The sequence below is a fragment of the Drosophila erecta genome, unplaced genomic scaffold (assembly GCF_003286155.1).
Source record: "Drosophila erecta strain 14021-0224.00,06,07 unplaced genomic scaffold, DereRS2 tig00000000-arrow-pilon, whole genome shotgun sequence".
Lineage (NCBI taxonomy): Eukaryota > Metazoa > Arthropoda > Insecta > Diptera > Drosophilidae > Drosophila > Drosophila erecta.
The window spans coordinates 21,250,506-21,271,517 of NW_020825194.1; the positions used below are offsets into that span (position 1 = coordinate 21,250,506).

The 21,012-nt window shown below is 43.3% G+C and overlaps 1 protein-coding gene across 1 annotated transcript in view; it reads right to left on the reverse strand.

Moving 5' to 3' along the window:
* Positions 1-1,254: 1,254 nt before the first annotated feature.
* The window catches only part of LOC26525984 (sex determination protein fruitless), a 29,825-nt gene continuing 10,067 nt past the window's right edge, over positions 1,255-21,012 (reverse strand). Inside the window, exon 2 of the mRNA XM_015154944.2 lies at positions 1,255-1,729. Coding sequence (XP_015010430.1) covers positions 1,435-1,719 — 285 coding nt within the window. The 5' untranslated portion in view covers positions 1,720-1,729 and the 3' untranslated portion in view covers positions 1,255-1,434. The remainder of the gene's footprint in view (positions 1,730-21,012) is intronic.

A 21,012-nucleotide genomic window follows, 5' to 3' on the forward strand; every position in this document is an offset into this window, starting at 1 on the left:
TTCTATTCGGTTAGAGTTACGAGAGAGAAACGGCGGCTAGCTAACTAATTAATAGAGGCCTATGAAAGGACTAACTTTAGGTTGCCGGGCCTTTGAGGGCCCAGTTCGGGTTGAGTGTTGATTGAAGAGCAGCTCCTCCGGGCACGGAAATGTTGATTGATGATATTCTCCTTCGATCTGGGGGTTGCTCCATCGTCACACGTCCTCGAATTCTCACAGTTTGCTTGATATTTGCTCACTTGAAAAGTGTTTGCCTTACAATTGCCTATGATTACGAACTACTTAGGGCTACACTAGATGGGCTGGCCAATTGAGCTTCAATAGGGGTTTCCTTTACAGTTTGTACTCTTGGTAATAATTTTCTGCATTTTACATGGGTGCATATCTCGCCGTGGTGCTCGGTCTATGCCTAGGACTTAGGGCTACTAGTAGTGGTTAGGCATAAACTATCTAACTATCTGGTATGCAATATGTGTTTAGCTGCGTTAACTGGTAATTATTGTTTATCGTATTGCTTTAAAGAGTGTCGTTTAGGCTAGGAAAAATTCTTGGTTTCAATTTACGTATACTTCGATATTGGTTAAGTTGATATACTTGTATAGCTACTACTTTAGTTATGCTAAGTAATGGGTAGCTTGTGGACCCTTGCGTTAGCTGTCTTTCTCTACAAATATATGCAATTACTTCCTACTGCTTTCCTGGCTTTGGCTATATAATACTATGTGCTTATCTCAGTAATATCGTAAGAGGATTGGCTGACGAGTACATGTGTTTTCAATAAGAGTTTCTACTTAGTTATTGTATTGTTATTGGATTGCTTGAGTTACGTATACTTCGAGTACTTAAGTCTAGAACGGTACAAGTGCTGTCTGAAATGCTCTGCCTTATTCTATGATATTCTTAGGATATTAGCATTATGCTATGGAATATTCATTAGTTGGTGTTGTTTCTTGCAGTTAGTTTGCTTAGGCCTACGTAATATATATTTTAGTAGTTTACATTTTAAAACTCGTGGCAAACACTTTTGTTTTGTGATATCTTTCTCTCTCTATTTCTCTACTTAAGATTTGCATTTGATGGGTTCAAAGTCCATTGGTAAGGTTTAAGAAATGAAAGCTGATATTTTACGAATGATTGGCTAGGTTTACTTTAAACTACGTTTACTCTTGGGCGTAATTGGTTAAGGGCATTTCAAACACTTTCGAACTAACGCAAAAACTGTAAAATGTATGCTGATTCTCTTTTTTTTTTTTTGTTTTTTGGTATTTTGTTGATTGCAGACATGGCAGAGAGACCAATGCGAATTGGCTTTTGTATTTGATTTCTCTGCAGTGCTTTGCTCGTCTTCGAGCTGCTGTTAAACTGCCCACTTTCTCCACTTTCTCTCTTCCTCCCCCATCGTGCATTGTGCTTTTACTCTTTCGGGGGGGAGGCTTACCTAGGGGATGCGGGCGGAAGCGGAAGCGGTGGCGGCGGCAATGGCGGCGGCGGTGCCCGCACATCCGTTTCGATGTTCCGCTTGTGCGGCGTCTGCAAGTCCAAGGCCGCGTAGTGCGAGTGGGCGTGGCCGTGCCCGTGGGCATGGGCGTGGCTGTGCAGGTGCCCATGGCCGTGGGGGTGGCCCACGCCGAGCGGCGACTCGCGCGGTCGCAGAGTTGTGGGCGGTCCGCGGAAGAGGGCGTACGGATTGCCGAAATAATCCTGTGACGTCGCCATCATTTTGGCCTGGCTGAAAGCACAGAATAAGTGGTAAGAGAAAACAATTAGCTCGCAATTGACAAATTATGACAGCACAGTGCTGCACAGCTGTTGGAATTAAAAGCAAACATTGGGCGATTGCTGGCATGTCAATAAAGCATTTTTATAGCCACCGATTGCCGCTGACTAAACGATGGCATGGTGACGAATGCACTTAAAGAAGTGTGAGTCCCTTCAACACTTAACACTTATTTGGATGAGTTTTGAAGTTACTTATCTGTAGGCACTTACTTATCTCTGCATTATTATTAAATAGGCATACTTAATGGAATCTTCGTTGTAGTACGATTGCCGCTGACTAAACGATGGCATGGTGACGAATGCACTTAAAAAAGTGTGGGTTCCTTCAACACTTGACTTAACACTTATTTAAGGTTTTTTTATTAAATAGGCATACTTAATGGAGTCTTCGTTGTAGCACGGTATATTTGTATTCATTATATGTTTCTCTGAGTGAACTTATAAACCCTTTCTCGCGAAAAACACACTTCACCGCCTTTGTGGCTGTCCATTCATGTTTTTTAATTTAATAGTCGTGTCATGTAAATGCGCCCTGCACGCGACTGCATTTAATTCCGGTTGTGAAATGAAATTATTTTAACATGTTCGTCGTGATTGATACTCGTGCCCAACCCCGTCGCTGGGGTCCTGCCAGCCAGGACCTGGCCCTTGACCACCAGCCCCTCCTCCTCCCCCTCCTCCTCCCCCTCCTCATCCCCATCCCCATCCAAAGCGATCCAGATGCAATACACATGTCGGACACACCATAATTGACAGCAAAGGACATGCCAGCAGCGGACTACACATGTAATTAAGTGCCGGCTTGTCGCTTAAAGTGCCGGCCAATTGCCACGAACGCGTAACGAGGCGACAATGGCCATCGGCCTTTGGCGTGAGAAATATCAGATTGCAGATAGCCGGCAACTCTTGGCCAGCCACATGGGATGGGCCGAAGACAGGAGTCTCCTAATTGAGCGATAAAAATTATTTATTTGCACTATGCCGTGTATCTTCAGCGCGCAATTTAATGCCCTTTAAGTAAGTAGGCTTGTAAATACTGAGCTTTTTTGGTAAATATCCGTGCCCAACTGAAAACGAATATAATTTGATGGCTTTGAAAATATTTCGTTATATTGCATAACAAAATCTGTGTTTCGTATAATGAAAATGTTGAGAAAAATGTTGAATAGCGTTAACCACTCAACGTTAACCACTTGGGATCGGCCAATAAAAATGATGTAAAGCAGTTTACCTTCAGTAAGCATTTGTTAATAAGTTTTAAGCTGGATAATGCTATGAAATATTTTACACAAGCTTAAGTACATTACCTTTTCATAGCCTTGCTGACCAACCTTCCCATAAACACCACAATTAGAGCATGACATGTTCAATAGGCTTCTATGCAAATACCCAAACCTATTAATGGCTATTTGATAAGGCAATCTAATTACAAATCGCAGCCAAAATGGTTTTGGCATTGCCAATTACATTGTGCCATTGCTTGCACATCAAACGTGAATTCCTAATACCCAAGCCATCCCAGCCAACATTCTTCACCGGCCCTTGTAAACATAAACGGCTCATTATTTGCCGCCCATCAAATCGGCCAGCACTTGAAGTCACTTGCAATTAAATGCTTACACTGCGGTCCGAGTAGGAGCCCCGCCCACTAGACCCTAGACCACGCCGCCTTTACACACTCGACGTGTTTACGCAATTTCCAACCAATTGGCATCAAGTGGCAAACAATTTAGCCGCATTTCGCAGCATTCCAGGCCGCAATTACGAGTATAACGCCCGAAAAGGGAAAATCAGTAAGTGCTCAGCGCTGTGATGACCAATGCGAGTTGCGGATTTTTTGTTTTAATGAACTTTTCCTTCACCTCTGCCAGCCATTTTCCACTGGTTTTCCCTTCCTTTTTCCGCATTTTTGCATAATTTAACGCGACGCCGACAGCTCAAGTGCTGACTGCTTTTCTACCTGGCTGCTTGGCTGGCTGACTGGCAAGACGTCGAAATATACAAGAAAAAGAAAGAATGAAATAAGAAACCCAGTCGATGATGGTTGCTTTTAACTTTTGCATAATTACGTGTAAGAAAGGAGCATTTTTCGAAAGTTAGCGAGGCCGATGGCTGATGACAACTTTACATCAGCGTGCGGATATCGGAAATCTACGTGAGAGCTTGCGGCACGCACGATGCGAATTGTTTTAACTTACTTGGCCCAACTTTTATGCCACGCAGCGCGACACTAATGGCAGCCCCCGGAGTGTTGTTGCATCAAGAGGAGCTGGCAGTGCACCTGCCCAAGTGTCCAGATGCGGTGGAAATTCTAGCAGCTCCAAGAAGTCAGTACATAGTAAAATATAGTGTACCTATAAAACATAGCTATACTTTATAAGCAAAACACTTCTGGCTGGTGCTATTATTTTGACGGCCACTGTGAGTACGCACCCCAACGCTCCAAAGTGGAGGAAATGTGGAGCAATAGCGTCAAGTGCACGCAGTCTAGTGCACTGCATCGAGGCTGAGGACTCCTGGGCGGCGGTCGGAGGAGCTCCATACACTGCCATGTGTGGCTATATAGGCCAGACGTCGTGGGCCGGCCAAAACACCTACGCGCAATGGTGTCACCTACTGAACTGAGCACTGGATTCCGAGCGAGAATCAAACGCCTAAAGTCAGTGATGATGAAGCATTGCCACAGCAAACTGTTTTGGTAACTGAAACCTAACTGATCTGAAACTTCGCACTGATATTCTGCCGCATCAAACGAAGCTGTGAAGTGCAGCAAATGCAAATTGCTTCCAGAATGAACATAAAACATTTTTTAAATATTCTTACATGTCCAATAAAATAAACCAAATTTTATTGAGGAGCTAGTAAATAAAAATTGAATTTTTTTATATTATATTGTTATATTATATATTATTTTTATATAGTATTTGTTAGGAGTGCCTTGACCCTTATTAACTGGCTGCTTTAGTGGTATCACAGGGTTATTTGTTATTAAAAAGGCTTTGTTTAGTGAAACTCTGCAAATTTAATCTCGGTGAGTCTTCCTAATTATTGGTACATTATTTTTGGTGACTAAAAGCCAAATTGGCAGCGCTGCTGGCTGGAATGCCCGTCGGAGTGCTTGGCGTATCAGGCAAAGTAATCTCTGCTCTGGAACGCTTTTACAGCGCTGCGCTCAGGGGCTGTTAATGAGTCGAGATACGATGCGTTTGTGGGTGTGAGTGTCTGAATAAGAGTGTGTGTGTGCATGTGCATGTGTGTGTGTGTGTGTGTGCGGTGTCCTAAGTGCGTTGGCGTCAAGTTGAAAGCCGCTAGACGGCAACAATGGCGGCCGACGGTTTTGTTGCCTACTTTTGTGCGCCGCTGAGATTGAGAGTTCTCAGTTCTCTGGGCTCGGGAATCCATTTGCATATGTGCACATCCATTTTAATGACTAGTGATGAGTTTGTTTAAGAAAGGAAGTGGTGAAAGCGAGGCAAAAATTGCCCAATTTCAGGGTCAGCGATTTGGCATAAACAGCTGTCTCGATTAAATCAGTTCTAGTTTCATTGATTCGCCAGAAAAAGATAGTTATCACCTTATCAAACCAAGTTCTAACTGCAGGGCATCAAGCACGGCCATCAAACTAATTGATTCGCTCACGCACTCATCGCAAATTCGCTGTTGAGACGCAATCTTTTGTTGGTGCATCGATGGGGCATGTGCCCCACACATCATGCCACATAATGGCTGATGAATCCGCAGGAGGAGCGGAAAGGCGGAAATATAATAACAGTGGGTGGGAGTGGGAAAAGGGCCCGGAGTCGCATATTGAAATTCTCCCTTTAGCACTCATTATGCATTTTGTGTGAGTTGCAATTAATTGAACCACTTGGTACACTGCTGCAATTTGCTCGGCATGCGTCTGGAAAAGAAGTTTGCTATCGCTTAAGAATGCCTTTTTTGTGTTTCATTATAATTCCTTGTTGCCTGCTTTATTTTATTTTTGAGTTGGTTACAAAAACTTCTTTGTTGCTTGCTATCAGCGAGTGCTTTGCAACTTTGGCTGACTTTTGCCGGGCGTCTTCCCATTTTTGCAGTAACTTTTCCGAGGCTTCCACTCTGGGAACGTTTGCTGACCCAAAGGAGGAGCAGGCAGCTCGAAAGATAATCCTTTTTCCCGCTTTATTGCTTTATAGCGCTGGTGACGCTTTAAGACGCAAATAAATTGAATTTGCGGCCAAGACAAATCTTCTTAGTCCTGGCCGAGGCACTGAGCAAAATAAATGCCAAAGGCTGTGCGGCTCTAAAAGGATCTCTTCTATTTTGAAGCCATACCACAATGGCGAGCAGCTCTCTCCAATATTTCACAGCCATTAGGTTTTCCACACATATAAACATAAGCGGTGCTGTAATCTGAAAGCAGTTGTTATAGCAGAGAGCTACTTTTCTTGTTTATTTAAATATTAAGTGACATTTCTGCACTGCACCATAACTTCGCTGCTGCACCGCCAGCTGTGCACTTGTTTAGTAATATGCTTCATTTGTTAGCTGATTTGTGCAGTGCCTCCTCCATTAGATCCTTTTGCCATCAAATTACTGCTCCTTTGTGTTTCTTTGGCCGCGACTTGCTTGCCAAATGGCTTTGAATGTTTGCCCTCTCGACTATTTGATTAGCCGTGCTGGAAATGTGATTTTGTTCTTGTTATTACATAATGCTCAAAGAGAGTGCGCTTTCGGGGGCGGGAAAACCCGATACCGATGGGAAAATGGGGAAATGGGGAAACCTCCCCACCAAAAGCCCCACTTATGACGATTTTTGGACGGCAGTCATGTGCGTGGCAGTCGATGGTGCTGTTCCGGTTTGTTTGCATGCAATTCCGTAAAGTCCTGTGCGTGCATTCAGGTTATTCCGCCAGCTCAGGCGTTTGACATGAAAAATGCATTTTATTGGGATTATTTTTATAACGTGTGCGACCTCAGGGTCCAGGCCGCAATTAAATCGGGCGTCATTAAAGCTTTCCGCGACGTGTGTGCTCAAAATGCAAATTCAATTAATTTTACATTTATGCTTAGTTCGGGGCGTGGCCTTCCGCCAGATTTGCAGTCAATTTTCGCACTTTTTAATTCAATTTCTCCATTTCGTGGATAAAAATATTAAGTGTCGTCCTTTGTGCTTTGTGGCCTGGTCGCTCTTAATGGCCAATTATGTGCTGGGCTTTCAGGTGGGTGTGCATACATATACTCGCATGTATATACCTTTATGTCCATTTTGGCACACGTCCAGGACGGGATCTACATCGCGGTGGTGCCCAAAGTGCCGCACGTGCTCGCCTCTCAAACTTTGCGATTTCATCAGCAAACGTGGCTATTTCCCCACCCCCCGCCGCCTGGTTACTGTATTAGTTTATAAATTCAATTGTTTTTGTAATGCAATATTGGACGCGCACAAAGTGTTGCTCTGCTTAAATGCTTTGTTTAAGCGGCTCTGGCTGAATGGCTATAACATTCGGAATGGAAAGCAAGCGTGTGGCTAATAAAAAGGTAGGGAATCTAACAAACAACGAGATGTGAAACTTTCCAATGGTGCAATACCATAACGTTTCAAAACAAGATGTGCAAGAAGTGCCAACCAGAAATTTCAACACTTTCTGGAATATCGGTAGAAAATGGGAAAAGGTAATAATATGAAAAAAAAACTTGAACAGTTCGACTCGGCTATTGATCCTGATCAGGAATATATATACTTTGTATGGTCGGAAACGCTTCCTTCTGACTGCTACATACTTTTCAACGAATCTAGTATACCCCTTTACTCTTCGAGTAATGGGTACAACAATAAAGTTGCTATATATTCATAAAAGATGTATCTTTTTGTTGGAGAACATGCAGAGATGCCAAAGAAAGTAGGGGTCTTTTATGCGGCATAGAGTAAAAGTACAAATGAATGACATTTCATCTAGACAACTGAAGTGCTTTTTAATTAAATGTTTGAAAAGCTCTCATCTCTAATAAGACCCAAGTGACGCCATTAATAAAGCGGTGCTGGGGAATCCGAATCGGAATTGGCCAGATATTGGTGGCTCACAAATGTGGCAATCAAGTGCCGGCAGCTAGCGGGAATGCAAAAAGTCAAGCCGTTACTTGACTTTCAAATTAAGCGAGAGAGCCAAAAACTTTTATCGATAGACGCATGCCAAACTTTGACCATTGCCAATTTGTAAAGACTCCCAGCACTTACAGCTGTCACAGCCCCCACCAGAGTTTTTTGGCCAGCTCGTGCTGCATAAATAAACTATTATGCAGCCGGAAAGTTTTGGCCATCTCCGGTTGGGAGGTAACCAAATATAATCTGCACTCGACCGGACAACACATTCAATTCGCTTCGCCTCTTAAAACGATTTACAGATATTGCGTGTGTAATTTATTTCCAAGTGGCAAACTGTTTACAAGCTCACTGAGCCAGAGAGCAGCTCATTTAACATGCTGATGTTCAGCAGCTTTGCCGTGAATCACCTCGACTTTCCCCCGTCGACTGTCGATTTTAACCGATTCGCAGTTGTTGGCCAGAAGGAAACACCATTACATGTTGCCGCAACTGTTGCCACTGAAAGTCATCGCAATGTCTGCCAAAGCCTTTAAACTCTTACACAGTCTTTAATCCTGACTTAACTGACCCCAAATACTTGTCATCGGAACATGTGTGTTGGCCAGCAGCTGTCATTGATATTGGGCTATTTCCGTTGCCAAGAAAGGGTGCTATGCTCACAAATTTGGCAAGTTCTATTATGTGGCTCTTGTGCTGGGACACAAATTGATAATTATTACTTATTTTTAAAATACCTTGCTAAATATTTACTCAAAACTAACAAATTCGATAGCTATAATTACTTGCTAGGGTTCCCATATGCAAATAACAGCTATGGTAACTATATTCGAGCGCTCCCGCCTTTAATTGAGCACTTAACCAAGTGAACCATTTCCCTTTTTACAAAATTATATGTAAGCTTTCCCAGAGTTTGGATGGCCCTGCCGATGAAAAAGTCCTGCGTTAAAGGGGCGCCACAGTCGCCGGCAGTTACGCAGTACTTATGCATAGTAAAATATGCATTAATAGCAGCTGCCTGCGAACATTTGCATTTATATGGAATACCTTTTGTTTTGCCGGAATTCGAGAAATGCAGGCACGTGGCTAATAAACCGCAAAGGAAGTGCTGCCATAAATAAGAATGCCTGCATGTCGGATCAGCCATTTGCTAGGTCCTTGTACTTCGATATGCGTAGATGTGTGTGTGTGTGCTGGAAGGATGTGTGTTTTGGATTGTGCGTGTCAGCTGGCGAATTAACACGTCAAGCGGCTTCTGCATTGACAGGTTCCAATAGTTGCCACATGCGGCATGCGGCCAAATGGGAAGTGCCTGCTGTTTTGGACAGCGTGCGAGTGGAGGTCCTTAAAGGGTCCTATTAGCAGGTCTAATAGGCAGACGTAAACGGGGTAAATGCAGTGAGAGAAGGTCTACAGTACATCCTGTCCAGTGCAAACCTTTAAAGGCAGAAACGCCCTTTGGAAAAGATGGACAACACTGCGTATGGGTGATGCCTGGAAATATCCAAAATGTTTAATTGTTGCTTTTTCTACCTTTAAATGATTACAGATTTCAGCAAATATTATGCTGACACTATACACTCAGTTTACCATTATATTTCGGATCCTTGTGGCAATATATTATGTTTAAAATATCGTCGGGTTAGGAAACTGCCGCCTCTGTGAATCATATCGATTAACTGACTAATTTGGAATGCAAATGTGTGGCTGCGAATTTAACGAGGCGCTACTTAACTTTTATCTGGAAGTAAAATGGAAGGACCAGAAAGTTTGAGGCACATATTGACAGGCAATTAAATTTTTAATTACCATGTGTGCAAATAGCTGGCGAACTTTACGTTCCGCTGTACAGACATTAAAAATTATTAACAGAATTAATGCGAAAAGTTGTCGAGAAGACAAAGGCAAAAGGCAAAAGGCGAAAGGCAAAGAGAGTGGCCAAAGCCACAAGAAGTTGGCCCCGACATCAAAGCAAACAGCAGTCGCAATCCAAGGCATCAAACAGACAAAGAGCCGAGTTAAAGTTTCCGGCTGTCGCTTTTGGCGCCTTTTTTGCACACTTTTGGCCAAAAAGAATGGCGCGCCAGTGTTAATACATTATTCATGTGACCAGCAGAGTTTTCAACGCGTTGTCCTGCCATTTTCTTTAAGAGCTTCCGGCAATTAAGAGGCGTCAGTGGGTAAACTTTAAATCGATCCCATCAGGAATTCATTGAAACTTAAATAATTTATGCTTAAAGAGCACTTGAAGAAAAGCGCTGAAAGCCTTTAAAGTTAATAGAGAACTATGCGTCATGTACCGTCTTGAAGTAATTCCATGTCGTATCATCACAATCTTTTGATTAAATCTAAGCTAGTTTATAAACACCTTGTCTAAAAACGTAGTCATGCATCAAGATTCACGCCAGCAAAAACCCGGAAACATGAATAAATTCCGTGTTAATAAACATTCATGTCCGCAGCCAAATCAGATTTGCATTTTTCAAATATTTTACAAAACTAACCAAAATGGCAGCTAAATTGCACTCGCCCACGCATTCGCGTCCAAACAAAAATGCAGTGGCGGCTGGCAGGCGGAAGGGGCGTGGCGGAAAAGGGCGGGTGGAGCAGGGAGAAAGGAGAAAGGTAGGGAGAAAGTGACATTGCTAACTCGTGGATGTCGACAACGCTGGCGGAACGGAGGCCGCTGGCCGAGCTCAAAATGAAAGGCACGCGCCCGCCAGCGGAGAAAAAGGACATCGAAAATGTTATAAAGTTTTGGAAATAGTTAGCTTGAATACCCTGTAAAATGAACAACTTGCTTGTTTCCAAATAAATGCACATCACTTATTGTTAGATCGGAATTATATAATATCGTATTATATTTCCTTATAATATTTACGTTGATTTAAGTTGATTGTGTCATAATTTATATCAAAAAATGGTTTAAAAATCTTAAGTACATGTAGTAACTCGTAATTTAAATATCTACATAAGTTCTTGGTCAAATATGATTTTAGATTTTGAGCTGCAAGCATCGTTCTATAGAATTTCTATGTTACCTGAACTCATTTATATTTCAGCTTAAATATCAATTATTCGAACCCAAAGTGGGTTCGACCCAAAAGGGTATCAAATGTATAGGAGAACGAGCACGAGTTTCCAAGTCTGGCTGACTGACAGGCCCTGTGCGAATAGAAAATCGAGGCGGTGGGCGGTGGGCGGCGGGCGGCGGGGTGGCAAGGACGGTGGGCGGGGAGCCGGAAAAAGCGGCGTGTAAATTTTCGAACTAAGCCACAGCGAGCAGAGCGACTGACACTCGCACACGACCAACTCAAACCAACTCAACTCAACGCAACGCAACTCAACTCGCTGCCCGCGCCGTATATCTTCATTAAAATGCAATGCATCCTTGGGAGAGCAGTGGGTCCTCCGCCCCACCGCCCCGCCGCCGCTCATGCCGGACACGCTGGCCATGGGCACCAGCTCGTCCTGGAGGCCCCTCGCCCCTGGCCCCGAGTCCCGAGTGCGTGGTCCCCGATTCTCGGCTCCCAATCCCCAAACCTTCAATCGTGTAAGCGTCCGCGCGTGTAATGACAATGGTGGCGCGTGGCTTTGACTTTGACATGGCCGCCGGGCAGGACTTTGGCAGGACACCATCGCCTCCCAGCCCGACACCATATTTTTCAAATGCAATGCCCCGTGACCAAAGCTGCGGCTCGACCTCTCCATCAACACGTACGTAAAAGTCAAATCAACTGGAGCTGTAAAATGGAAGTCCGCCGTGAAAAATCGGCGCATGGGTATGGGTGTGGGCATGGGCATGGGCATGGAATGGCCATGGTCTTGGGCACGGCAAGTTGTCGAGCTGGAAGTTGTGACTGCGGATGAGCAGCATTAACGAAAATATAAACAAACATCTAGACTGGCAGCTAAAAGCAGCCAGCACCTTATAAACTTTAAATGGGAAACGAGCGGAGGCTGGCAGCTTGGCACTGGAAGAAATCTTGTTAGGAATACATTTTAATTACATAAATATGTTCTTTTAAAATATCACCTATAAACTAATATAAGCTATATTTATATATTTAATCAATAAATCGAAATACGTTTAATATAATTGCTTAAAACCAACCACTTGAAATGTAAAAAGAATCTTAGCGCATATTTAAGATGAATTTACTCAAATTTAGTATGTACTTCATTACTTTAAAAATTCGACAAATTAAATTAAAAATTAAAAAAAAATTCACTTGGAAAAGCAAAGGTTCCGTGATCCTGGACTCGACTTTTCTCGCGGTGCTGGGAAAACTGCGATTCAGGGAGCTGTGAAAGGGCGTGACATGTGGTAAGTGCAGCGGGAGCAGGAGGAGCAGCAGCTCCAGAAGAGCAGAGAGGAGCCAAGGCAAGAGGACGAGAGCAGTTCGGTTTCAGGCAGCCATCATAAAATGATGCGCCCACAAAATGCACATCCACATCCTGGCTAGGTGTAAATCACGTAGCACTCTGACGCCTTTTACAGTGCCAGTTGTTTTACCCACAATAAAATTGAAAAGCAGCCAAAACAGCTCCGGCCACCAGCAGCAACAACAAACAACGCAAACAACAACAACAACATTAACAACGAAAGCAACAACAATAACAGCGACAACGACAGTAGAACGCAAAAGTTTTAAAAGTAAAATGACAAGAGCACGTGCGACCTGTTCGGCGGTAGTCGAAATTGAAGGAGTTCGTTTACGTCGTCTACCTGGACTACACCGCGAGAAATTAAATTACATTTGCTGCCATATCCGCAGCCACGATTGCAAATTAAATGGCAAATGGCATTAGCCGTATTTAAAAAAAGTAATAAGAAACATTAAACAGAATTTGTTATTTTGCAATAACTGAGTGGTAGGACACCAATGGGTGCATAGCATTTTGTGTTGTACCACAAGTTTCGCTACTTTTCTCGCCGTGCACACCTCCCTTTAATGCCCGCCCACTCAGCCCGCCTTTCCGACTCTGGCAGAGTTATGGTTAGACATCGATCTCCCGGGAAGCCCAGTGCCAGAGCTGACTTAGCCGGGCTCAGCTTCGTTCCGAAAAGTTTTTGCATTTCTCGTGCGGCTCATTACAACTCCGTCAGAGCAGTAAAAAACACTCATATCAGTGCAGAGACTGCAGTTCCTCGTCCTTGGCCCAACCGGAAGCCCCTTTCGCCACGCCAGGGTTGCACTTGTACCATTACATCACTCTACTTCCGCAACACCGTATTTTGTTTATTAAAATTAAATGTCAAAGAGCCAGAGAACAGTGGTTTCGGCAGGGTGACTGCTAAATGGATGCTATTTAATTAATTATTTGAAACTCGTAATATACGAGCAGTAGTAATATCTATTAATAACTTAAGCCAAGATTTCAGGAGCCACGTGTACCCTGCGTTATATATCGTTACTCAACACTGAGATTAATGTTTTCCGGTCTATTGATCTACCTATTTCGGTAGCAGACTGCACTGGCATGGAAATGGCCATTTGTTATGTCTTAGTTGTTTACCTGAATGTCCTTCATGTTTCCCTAATCCCACCGACAGCGTGCGTCCTGAAATGGAGCATCACCAGCTAAGACCACCAGGTGGTCCCGGGACCTTGGACTGCCGCCGCCCAGCCTTTTGCCATATTATTATTACTGCTGCTGCTGCTGCTGCTGCTGCCTGTTGTTGTTTGTCGCCAGTTGCTATTAATGCCGCACAGCAACAGCGGCAACAGCAGCCCCTTCTGCAACCTGATGCACGCTTTTTACGAGCTGCACACGCACACGTGCCGGAAAGTTCCCAAGTCCAGAGGTCCTGGGGACAAGGACACTGTGTCCAGTGTCCGCAGATACGTGCCTTTTTGCTTTGCCATTAGCCGGGGAGCACTGCGCACCGTGGGCACATTAAGTGACATTTGTTTTACACGAAAATCAACTCCTGTCCGCTGTTCCGGCTGGCAGCCGTTGAACTTAAATTTCAATTGCAGAATCGGGGATTGCTCGAATTGCGGAATTGATTTGCTAATTGCATTGCCGTCGCGTGGTTAGTTGAGCTCATCATGGTTACTTAGGGGCAATTTTAATCAATCATCAATCGGTGAGTGCATTTTGAGGCGTTGAGCCGGCGTTAAATCCAGCAAATCCATAACTAAACATCCCATCCATCGGTTATGCGGCCTTAATGAGCACCAGAAACATTAACCACACCAACAGCTTGTTATGTATGTGCACAAATGTGTCAAGCATTACAGCAGCAGCATCTCCTGTCAGCGGCATCTCGTAGATAAATATCTCGGGGATATATATCTTTTGGGCGCACACAAACGCCGCAGCAAAATATAACTTCGCCTAACCCACATTGCAGTGAAAGTTTCCGACTGCGCCAAATTCATGCCACTAAATGCTAATGCACTAATTAGTTCACGCTCTCAACTTGGCTGTCTGACTGCTCAGACTTGCATTTGCCATTTAGCAGACACATTGAGACAGCAGCGGCATTCGGGCTGCAATGATTAAAAATTCGCAGACGTCCAGAATGCAAAACAAAAATGGCCAAAAACAGTGCAAAAAGGGCTCTTTTTTGTACAGCAATAAGAGTGAAAATTATTTGACAAAACATCTGCATTTTAATGGGCAAATGCGATTTTGGAGGGCCTAAACGCTAACTTCAATGGCCAACCCACTTAAAGCCAAAGCAGAAGTTTAACCCAAATTAATAACAAATTTTAGAGAACGCCTGCACAAACTAATTGGCATTTTATTTACGAGACTAATGGCATTCATTCCCGCTGACATTTGCTGTTAGCTGGTCACCACTGTGCTGGTCATTATATAAATAAACGCCAACTTGAATCCGTCCTAACCAAATGTTTTTCGGGCGAAAATTGTATTAACTAACTCTTGTTTTGCCGGCTGAAAAGGCTGAAGGAGGGTGCATCACTTAGGTTGAATAATTTAGTTGAAATTAATTAAACTTTTTCATGTCTATTTATACCACTCCCTAAATAATTAAACACTCTGCTTGCATAGGCTAAATAACGTATTTATCGGTCTTTAAATGAGTTGCCTTTTTTATAGAGAATATCCCTGTCCTTTTAAAATAAACGCAGCCAAATATTGGCAACCCATTTCGCTATACTTTTCTTTTTATTACCAATTTTTGGTTTGCGAACAGAGAACAAGCCGAAAAGTTGTCAAATACCAAATCAATTTTGGCTTTACAACTAACAAAAAAGCAGCCAATATACAAATTTAATTGAAGCTAGCGCAAAAAACTGCTAACACCACGCTGCGCATTTAGAAATAAATGCATGTTCGGCTTAGAAAAAGCAATTGGGTGTTGGTTGACCGCCAATAAATTGGGCCATAAACTTTTTAGCGCCCAATCGACTGGTGTAAAATATTCTTAGTTATTTTTTAAATGCTCGCCTTATGAGGCTTGAAGTTCATTTGGCTGCCGTTGTTTTTCGTGCATTTTCTGAACGTAAAGCACTGCCCATAAAAGCCAAAGGCATTTAAAGTGGTGGAGCTGCAGTTGGGGCACTGGGGGCACCTGAGTGGTGGCAACCTGGCTAGCCGCAGCAAGTTGTAAAGATGTCCAAAGGCCACAGCACAAAAGTTTATTACACTTTGCCCGGAAGATGGCGAGGGTTAAGGTATTGAAGGTCCCTTTGCTCCTCTCACTCCATTGCGGTCACTCTGGACGCATTTTCTCGCACTACTTTAAGGCCTACGCAAGTCATGCGGTAAAAGAGGCTAAAATCAAGTAGAACGGGTCTAAAAGGGCTTGGCAGGGCGCTCAAAAGTAGGCTACAGATGAACGCCGATAACTTATTGTCAATAAATAAGGGACGAGGCGAGTTTCACAACAAGTGGATAAGAATCAAGCTAATTAGCAAGAACAAATGAGTTCTGTGTACAAAATGCACATTCAATTTTATTGCGGTTATACTTGTAATTTTATAAAATTATTATTATATTATAAAACAAAGGCTGCTGGCTGACAATCAAGCTCATTTCACAATTACCTATTTCGGGGCGTTTAAAAAATACCCTTTAAAAACTTTGCTTCACACAAGCACTACAAAGTTTTTAAACAACTATTTTCTTCACTTATGAAATGTAATAATTTATAACATTTCTGTACAGTAATCCATTTTATACAGATCTTGAAAGTTTCTTAAGATCTATATTCTTTTATTTACCCATAGCATATATAATTGCTTGCCATATTTATTGTATTAAAAGTAGATTTTTTAATTGGTTGTTAAAAACCATGCACTTTCGCGCAGTGTTGTTCAGCCAATGTTCCGCCTTCGTCAGGTGTCATAATTAATTTCCACGCCGGTTTGTTTTCATGCCGTTGTTATCGCAGTAATTGTCACCGTTGTTGATACTGTTGCAACAACAAGGTGGCCGGCACATTTGTTGACATCTGCGGATTTGGTCCCTGATTTATTGAAAAGGGCCAAACAGCACTGGGGTCTGGGCCTGGTCTATATGCAAGTTGTTTCCGCGCCACACGCACACGCACACATCCGCACACACGCACACACACACACACACAGAGAGCCAAACACCCACACAACTCGCTCTCTATAAAAATGCATTTTCAGTCAATGCTGGGGCACTCAGACGACTTTGAGTAGTGCTTCAGTCCACAAAAGGGGGTGGTGCAGCAGCCGAGAGCCACCGCCCACCGCCGCCGCCCACCAGGATAAGCCAGTAAATGGGAGTGGGCGGGGCTGAGGAAGTGTCCTACATTTTCTCATTAAATTGCCATGGTAAATATCCGGGTAGTTGCGCCATAAACTTACTAACAAGGCGACTACGCAAGGTGCAAGTGTCGAATATTTTTGGCCACCACTTCATTGCTGTTTTCTCCAGCAAACTTTTAATTGGCCCGAGCGAATGTCAATTGTTTTTTTGACAAACTCAAGTACAAGGCTTTAAGTGGTCAAAGTGGAGAATAGTTTCAGCCATGTGTTCGTTAGGCGGCATTGAAATTGCGCTCGTAAATTTTGGCCGTGTCAATAAATGCAGGCAGTGGAAAGCGGCGAAGGCTGCATTGTAATGGTGCAACTTTCGCCGCCTGCCAGCGGACATCAAAAATGCATAACTAAAGGGCGAATTTACGGGCTGCAATCACGTGCCCCTTTTCCGCTCCAGCGTCCTTTTTTTAACCCCCTTTTGAGGCATGTTACGCAAATTAAAGTCTGTTGTTTAACAGCCGCGTTTACAGCTTTCTGCAATGCCGCCTAACAGTGCGCACAGCTGTGCGAAAACTTTCGTAATGAAATTGCTTTCCATTTGCGGGAAAACTAAGTTTTCCGGGGAAAAGGGCTTAAAGTGTAGTTTCCGATGGTGCAAGGTGCCTTTCGAAGAGCCCTTTAATGTTATTTGTTTATGTCTTACAAAATTAAAGCATGCTAGCTTCTATAGTTCCCGAGATCTCTAAGATCATAGACTTACCTATTATATAGTTTTCAACAACTTTTTTAAAATTTAAGCCTTGCCCAAGAGATTTCTTAACATTAAATGTTAACTTTAATGTTATTTGTTTTTTATGTCTTACCAAATTAAAGCACGATCTCATCTTGCTAGTTTCTATATATCCTGAGATCTCTAAGATCATAGACATACCTATTATACAGTTTTCAACGGGTCAAGTATACCCCTTTACTTTTTAAAATTTAAGCTTTGCCCGAGATAACTTAACATTAAAAATTTCTTTAATGTTATTTGTTCTTTATGTCTTACCAAATTAAAGCACGATCTCATCTTGCTAGTTTCTATAGTTCCCGAGATCTCTATGATCATAGACATACCTATTATATAGTTTTCAACAACTCTGGTATTTTTTAAAATTTAAGCCTTGCCCAAGAGATTTCTTAACATTAAAAATTCCTTTAATGTTATTTCTTTTTTATGTCTTACAAAATGAAAGCATGCCACGATCTTGCTAGTTTCTATAGTTCCCGAGATCTCGAAGATCATAGACATTATATTATTTATTTCATTATATTATACAGTTTTCAACGGGTCAAGTATACCCCCTTACTTTTTAAAATTTAAGCCTTGCCCAAGAGATTATTTGACATTAAAAATTCGAAACACATTGATTTCAAGTTGGACTGACCAACTGTGTACGCTTTTTCTTATGCAATAACGGCGAGCCTCTCACCGATTGCCGCCCACTTCCGCCCATTTTGCGGCCAATGCCCCACCCCCCGCCTGGAACCCTAGTTGGCCTGGCCGACGACACCGATGCATGCTGGCCACGCGCTCATTTCAGTTTAAATTGAATTGAAGCCAAATGCATGCCATGATTTTAAATTGTTTGGTTTGGTTTGGTTTACATTGCATTACGCAGAAAAACCTCGCCCGCAATTCCGCCCGCCGGGCGGATTTAGTGGGTGGCGCTGTGGGTGGGAGGGGGATTCGGATGAAACTTGGCGCATTGGTGCACAAAACTACACAAATTGCTGACATATTCAAATCAATGGGAATGAAAATAGGATGTGTGCTTGTGGGTGGGTGGTTTCGGTTGCATCTTCACCCACGAGAAGTACTTGCAAAAACAAATATCGAATTAAATAAATTGCAGAACTGCACCGATGATGTGCGGAGTACTGGTGCACTTTTTGGATTTCCCAGGATTTACATTTTCGCCATTTACGAATGCCAAGCGATAGTCGCGATACTTGCAGCGATAGTTACGACCACCCAGCCATTTGTTTACTACATTTCCACAGCGAGGATCCTTGGCGAAGGAGGCAATCAACGAGCCAAAGGAAATAAAAAACGTTTACGTTGGTGGCTTGTTAAGTGGCATATTTATGTAAGACGGAGCCCGCTCTTGATTCTGTGCCAAAAAAGAGTCCGGACCGAAATTGAAATGATCCGGGGACCAATTACTTGCGGGGGGTGTCGCCCTGTTTGCGGTTTTCCCGGCTCCAAAAGCGCACAACTTTGTTTTTGGTTTTTGCCCGCTTTCCAGTAAAAACTATTCAATTTATAGACGGCTGTGGATAAGCAGCGAAAACAAAAACAGAAACTTAAGTATGCACAAAACAGCCAAGCCTGGAAAGTAACTTAAAGAAATGTTGGGCTCTGCAAATAATTTAGGGAAATTCTTTAGCAGTTCCGCCAAATTTTGTTGTAAACTTTTTAATATATTGCCAATGAGATTTTGGTGGAATCTAAAAAAAACCAAGGGCTACGTCAAATAAATGCAAATTTTGCTTGTAAAACTATACGCATGCCGACGGAAAAGCACGAAAGTCAAATGAAGACAAGTTCAAGCCGGAATGCAAGTGGAAATGACCCAGACCGAGGACTCCAGGCAGTTAGACAGATGGCCTGGCCGAGGGGCAAAGGAATCCCATGGGCAGATGGATACAACAATCGTAAGCTGAGATGCACGGAGGACGAACAGACAAACAATCTGTTGGTTTGACGAACTAACTGACTCTCGGACTGCCAGTTACTCCGGCAGCGGCGGCGGCGGCGGCGGCGTCGACATCGTTGGCACATCACCGCCGATGAAAAATGGCTGCCCTTGGCGCCGCAGCGACGCCCAACTGTCAGCCAGACGACCCAGCCAGCCAGACACCCAAGGAACAACAATGGAAACGGCAGGAAAGCAGGGAAAAGCTGAAGGAATACGGCCCAGAGCGCCGACTATGAGCTACTTGCTACTTGCTACTTGCTGCTTTTCCCACTGCAGTCAGGAAAACGATTTCTTTTCTGTGCAACTTACTCGAAATACTTTATCAAAAAAGATAGCCCACTAATGATAGTTTGAGTCAAAACTTTGCTATAGAACGTTCCATTTTATGCGATACATTTCTGCAGAAATCTTGATTGGTCTCATTTGCCGAGTGAAGAGCAGTCCATTCAATCCCAGAGTATCTCATTTAATGGGTATGAAAAAATCTCGCTGGTCTGGTGCTATTTTTGTCTCCGTCTGACAGCTCAGTCCACACTAGACAGCAAAGTTAAAATTGGAAGTAAGGCTTTTATCACGTGCTTATGACCACCCCCAAAAATGGCTTTTCCCTTCCATTCGGGGTGCCCTTTTTGTTCCAGCAGCTACCAAACTCGTAAGTAGGTTGTTCCCAGCTCCCCAGAACTTCGTTTTTGGCATAGAAAATAGCTGAAAATCGAATTCCTTTTGTCCGACTGTTTACTGTGCCTGCGATTGTGTGCTATGTTGAGAGCTGGGGAAAGGCAGGGCCGAAACCAAATACCAATAAAACTTACTGCACTAACTTGGCCACAGTGTTGAGATTTAGCTCGAGGATTGCTGTGCCCTAAATCAGGTTAGGCCAGCCTGCTTAGCTATATGTATTCGATTTTTACTCCGCAGTACATTGAATTGTTAACGTAATTTATTCTGGACACAGGGCAAGTAAATGATGAGCTAAATTAAATGACGTCCAGCTTTGGTTTGCTTTAATATTGGAGCTTAGCGGCACAATCGAAACCCTTAATAAAAGCCCTAAGCGGCAGAGAGATGCTGTTGAATTTTCGCATTAAAAATTATGCTGCTCGCTGCTTTGTGTCAAGTTGGCCAGCACTGCTTCCCTTTTGGCCATAATCGAGTTGATCATCATAATGCGCTTTGTGACGTTGTGTCAGCTCCAAGTGGCCGGGTCCGCAGTACCATCGCCTCTGTGTGCTGCACTCCGTGCGGCCCAAAAGCTGTGCATATTTTACACAATCCTGGGGACTACCGTGCTTATGCCACTCCTCCTTATTCCGCCTCCTTTTCCCCGTACAACACATACAACTTTTGGGAGATTTATCGCTATCGTGCAACTTGGCCAAAGAGTTCCGAGCGGATTGGGTTTCGGGGGTAGAATTTCGGCAATGCCTTTGGCCTGCTCTGGGTCTTGGACTTGCAACTGGACTTGCAACTGGACCTGGACTTGGACCCGGTTCGGATCTGGGCATACTTTCGTCCTTTACGACACTACATTCGTGGCTAATTTCTCATGCACAGTGGTCTCGTCACAACGGGAATTTAATAACAGTCATGCATTTCCTTTTACAGCCCTTCATATAGTACATATATAGTATCTCAAATTACATTCCACACCTCAAAACATTATGTAGATTTAAAAGAGAGCTAAAACTTCCGCCACATCTTT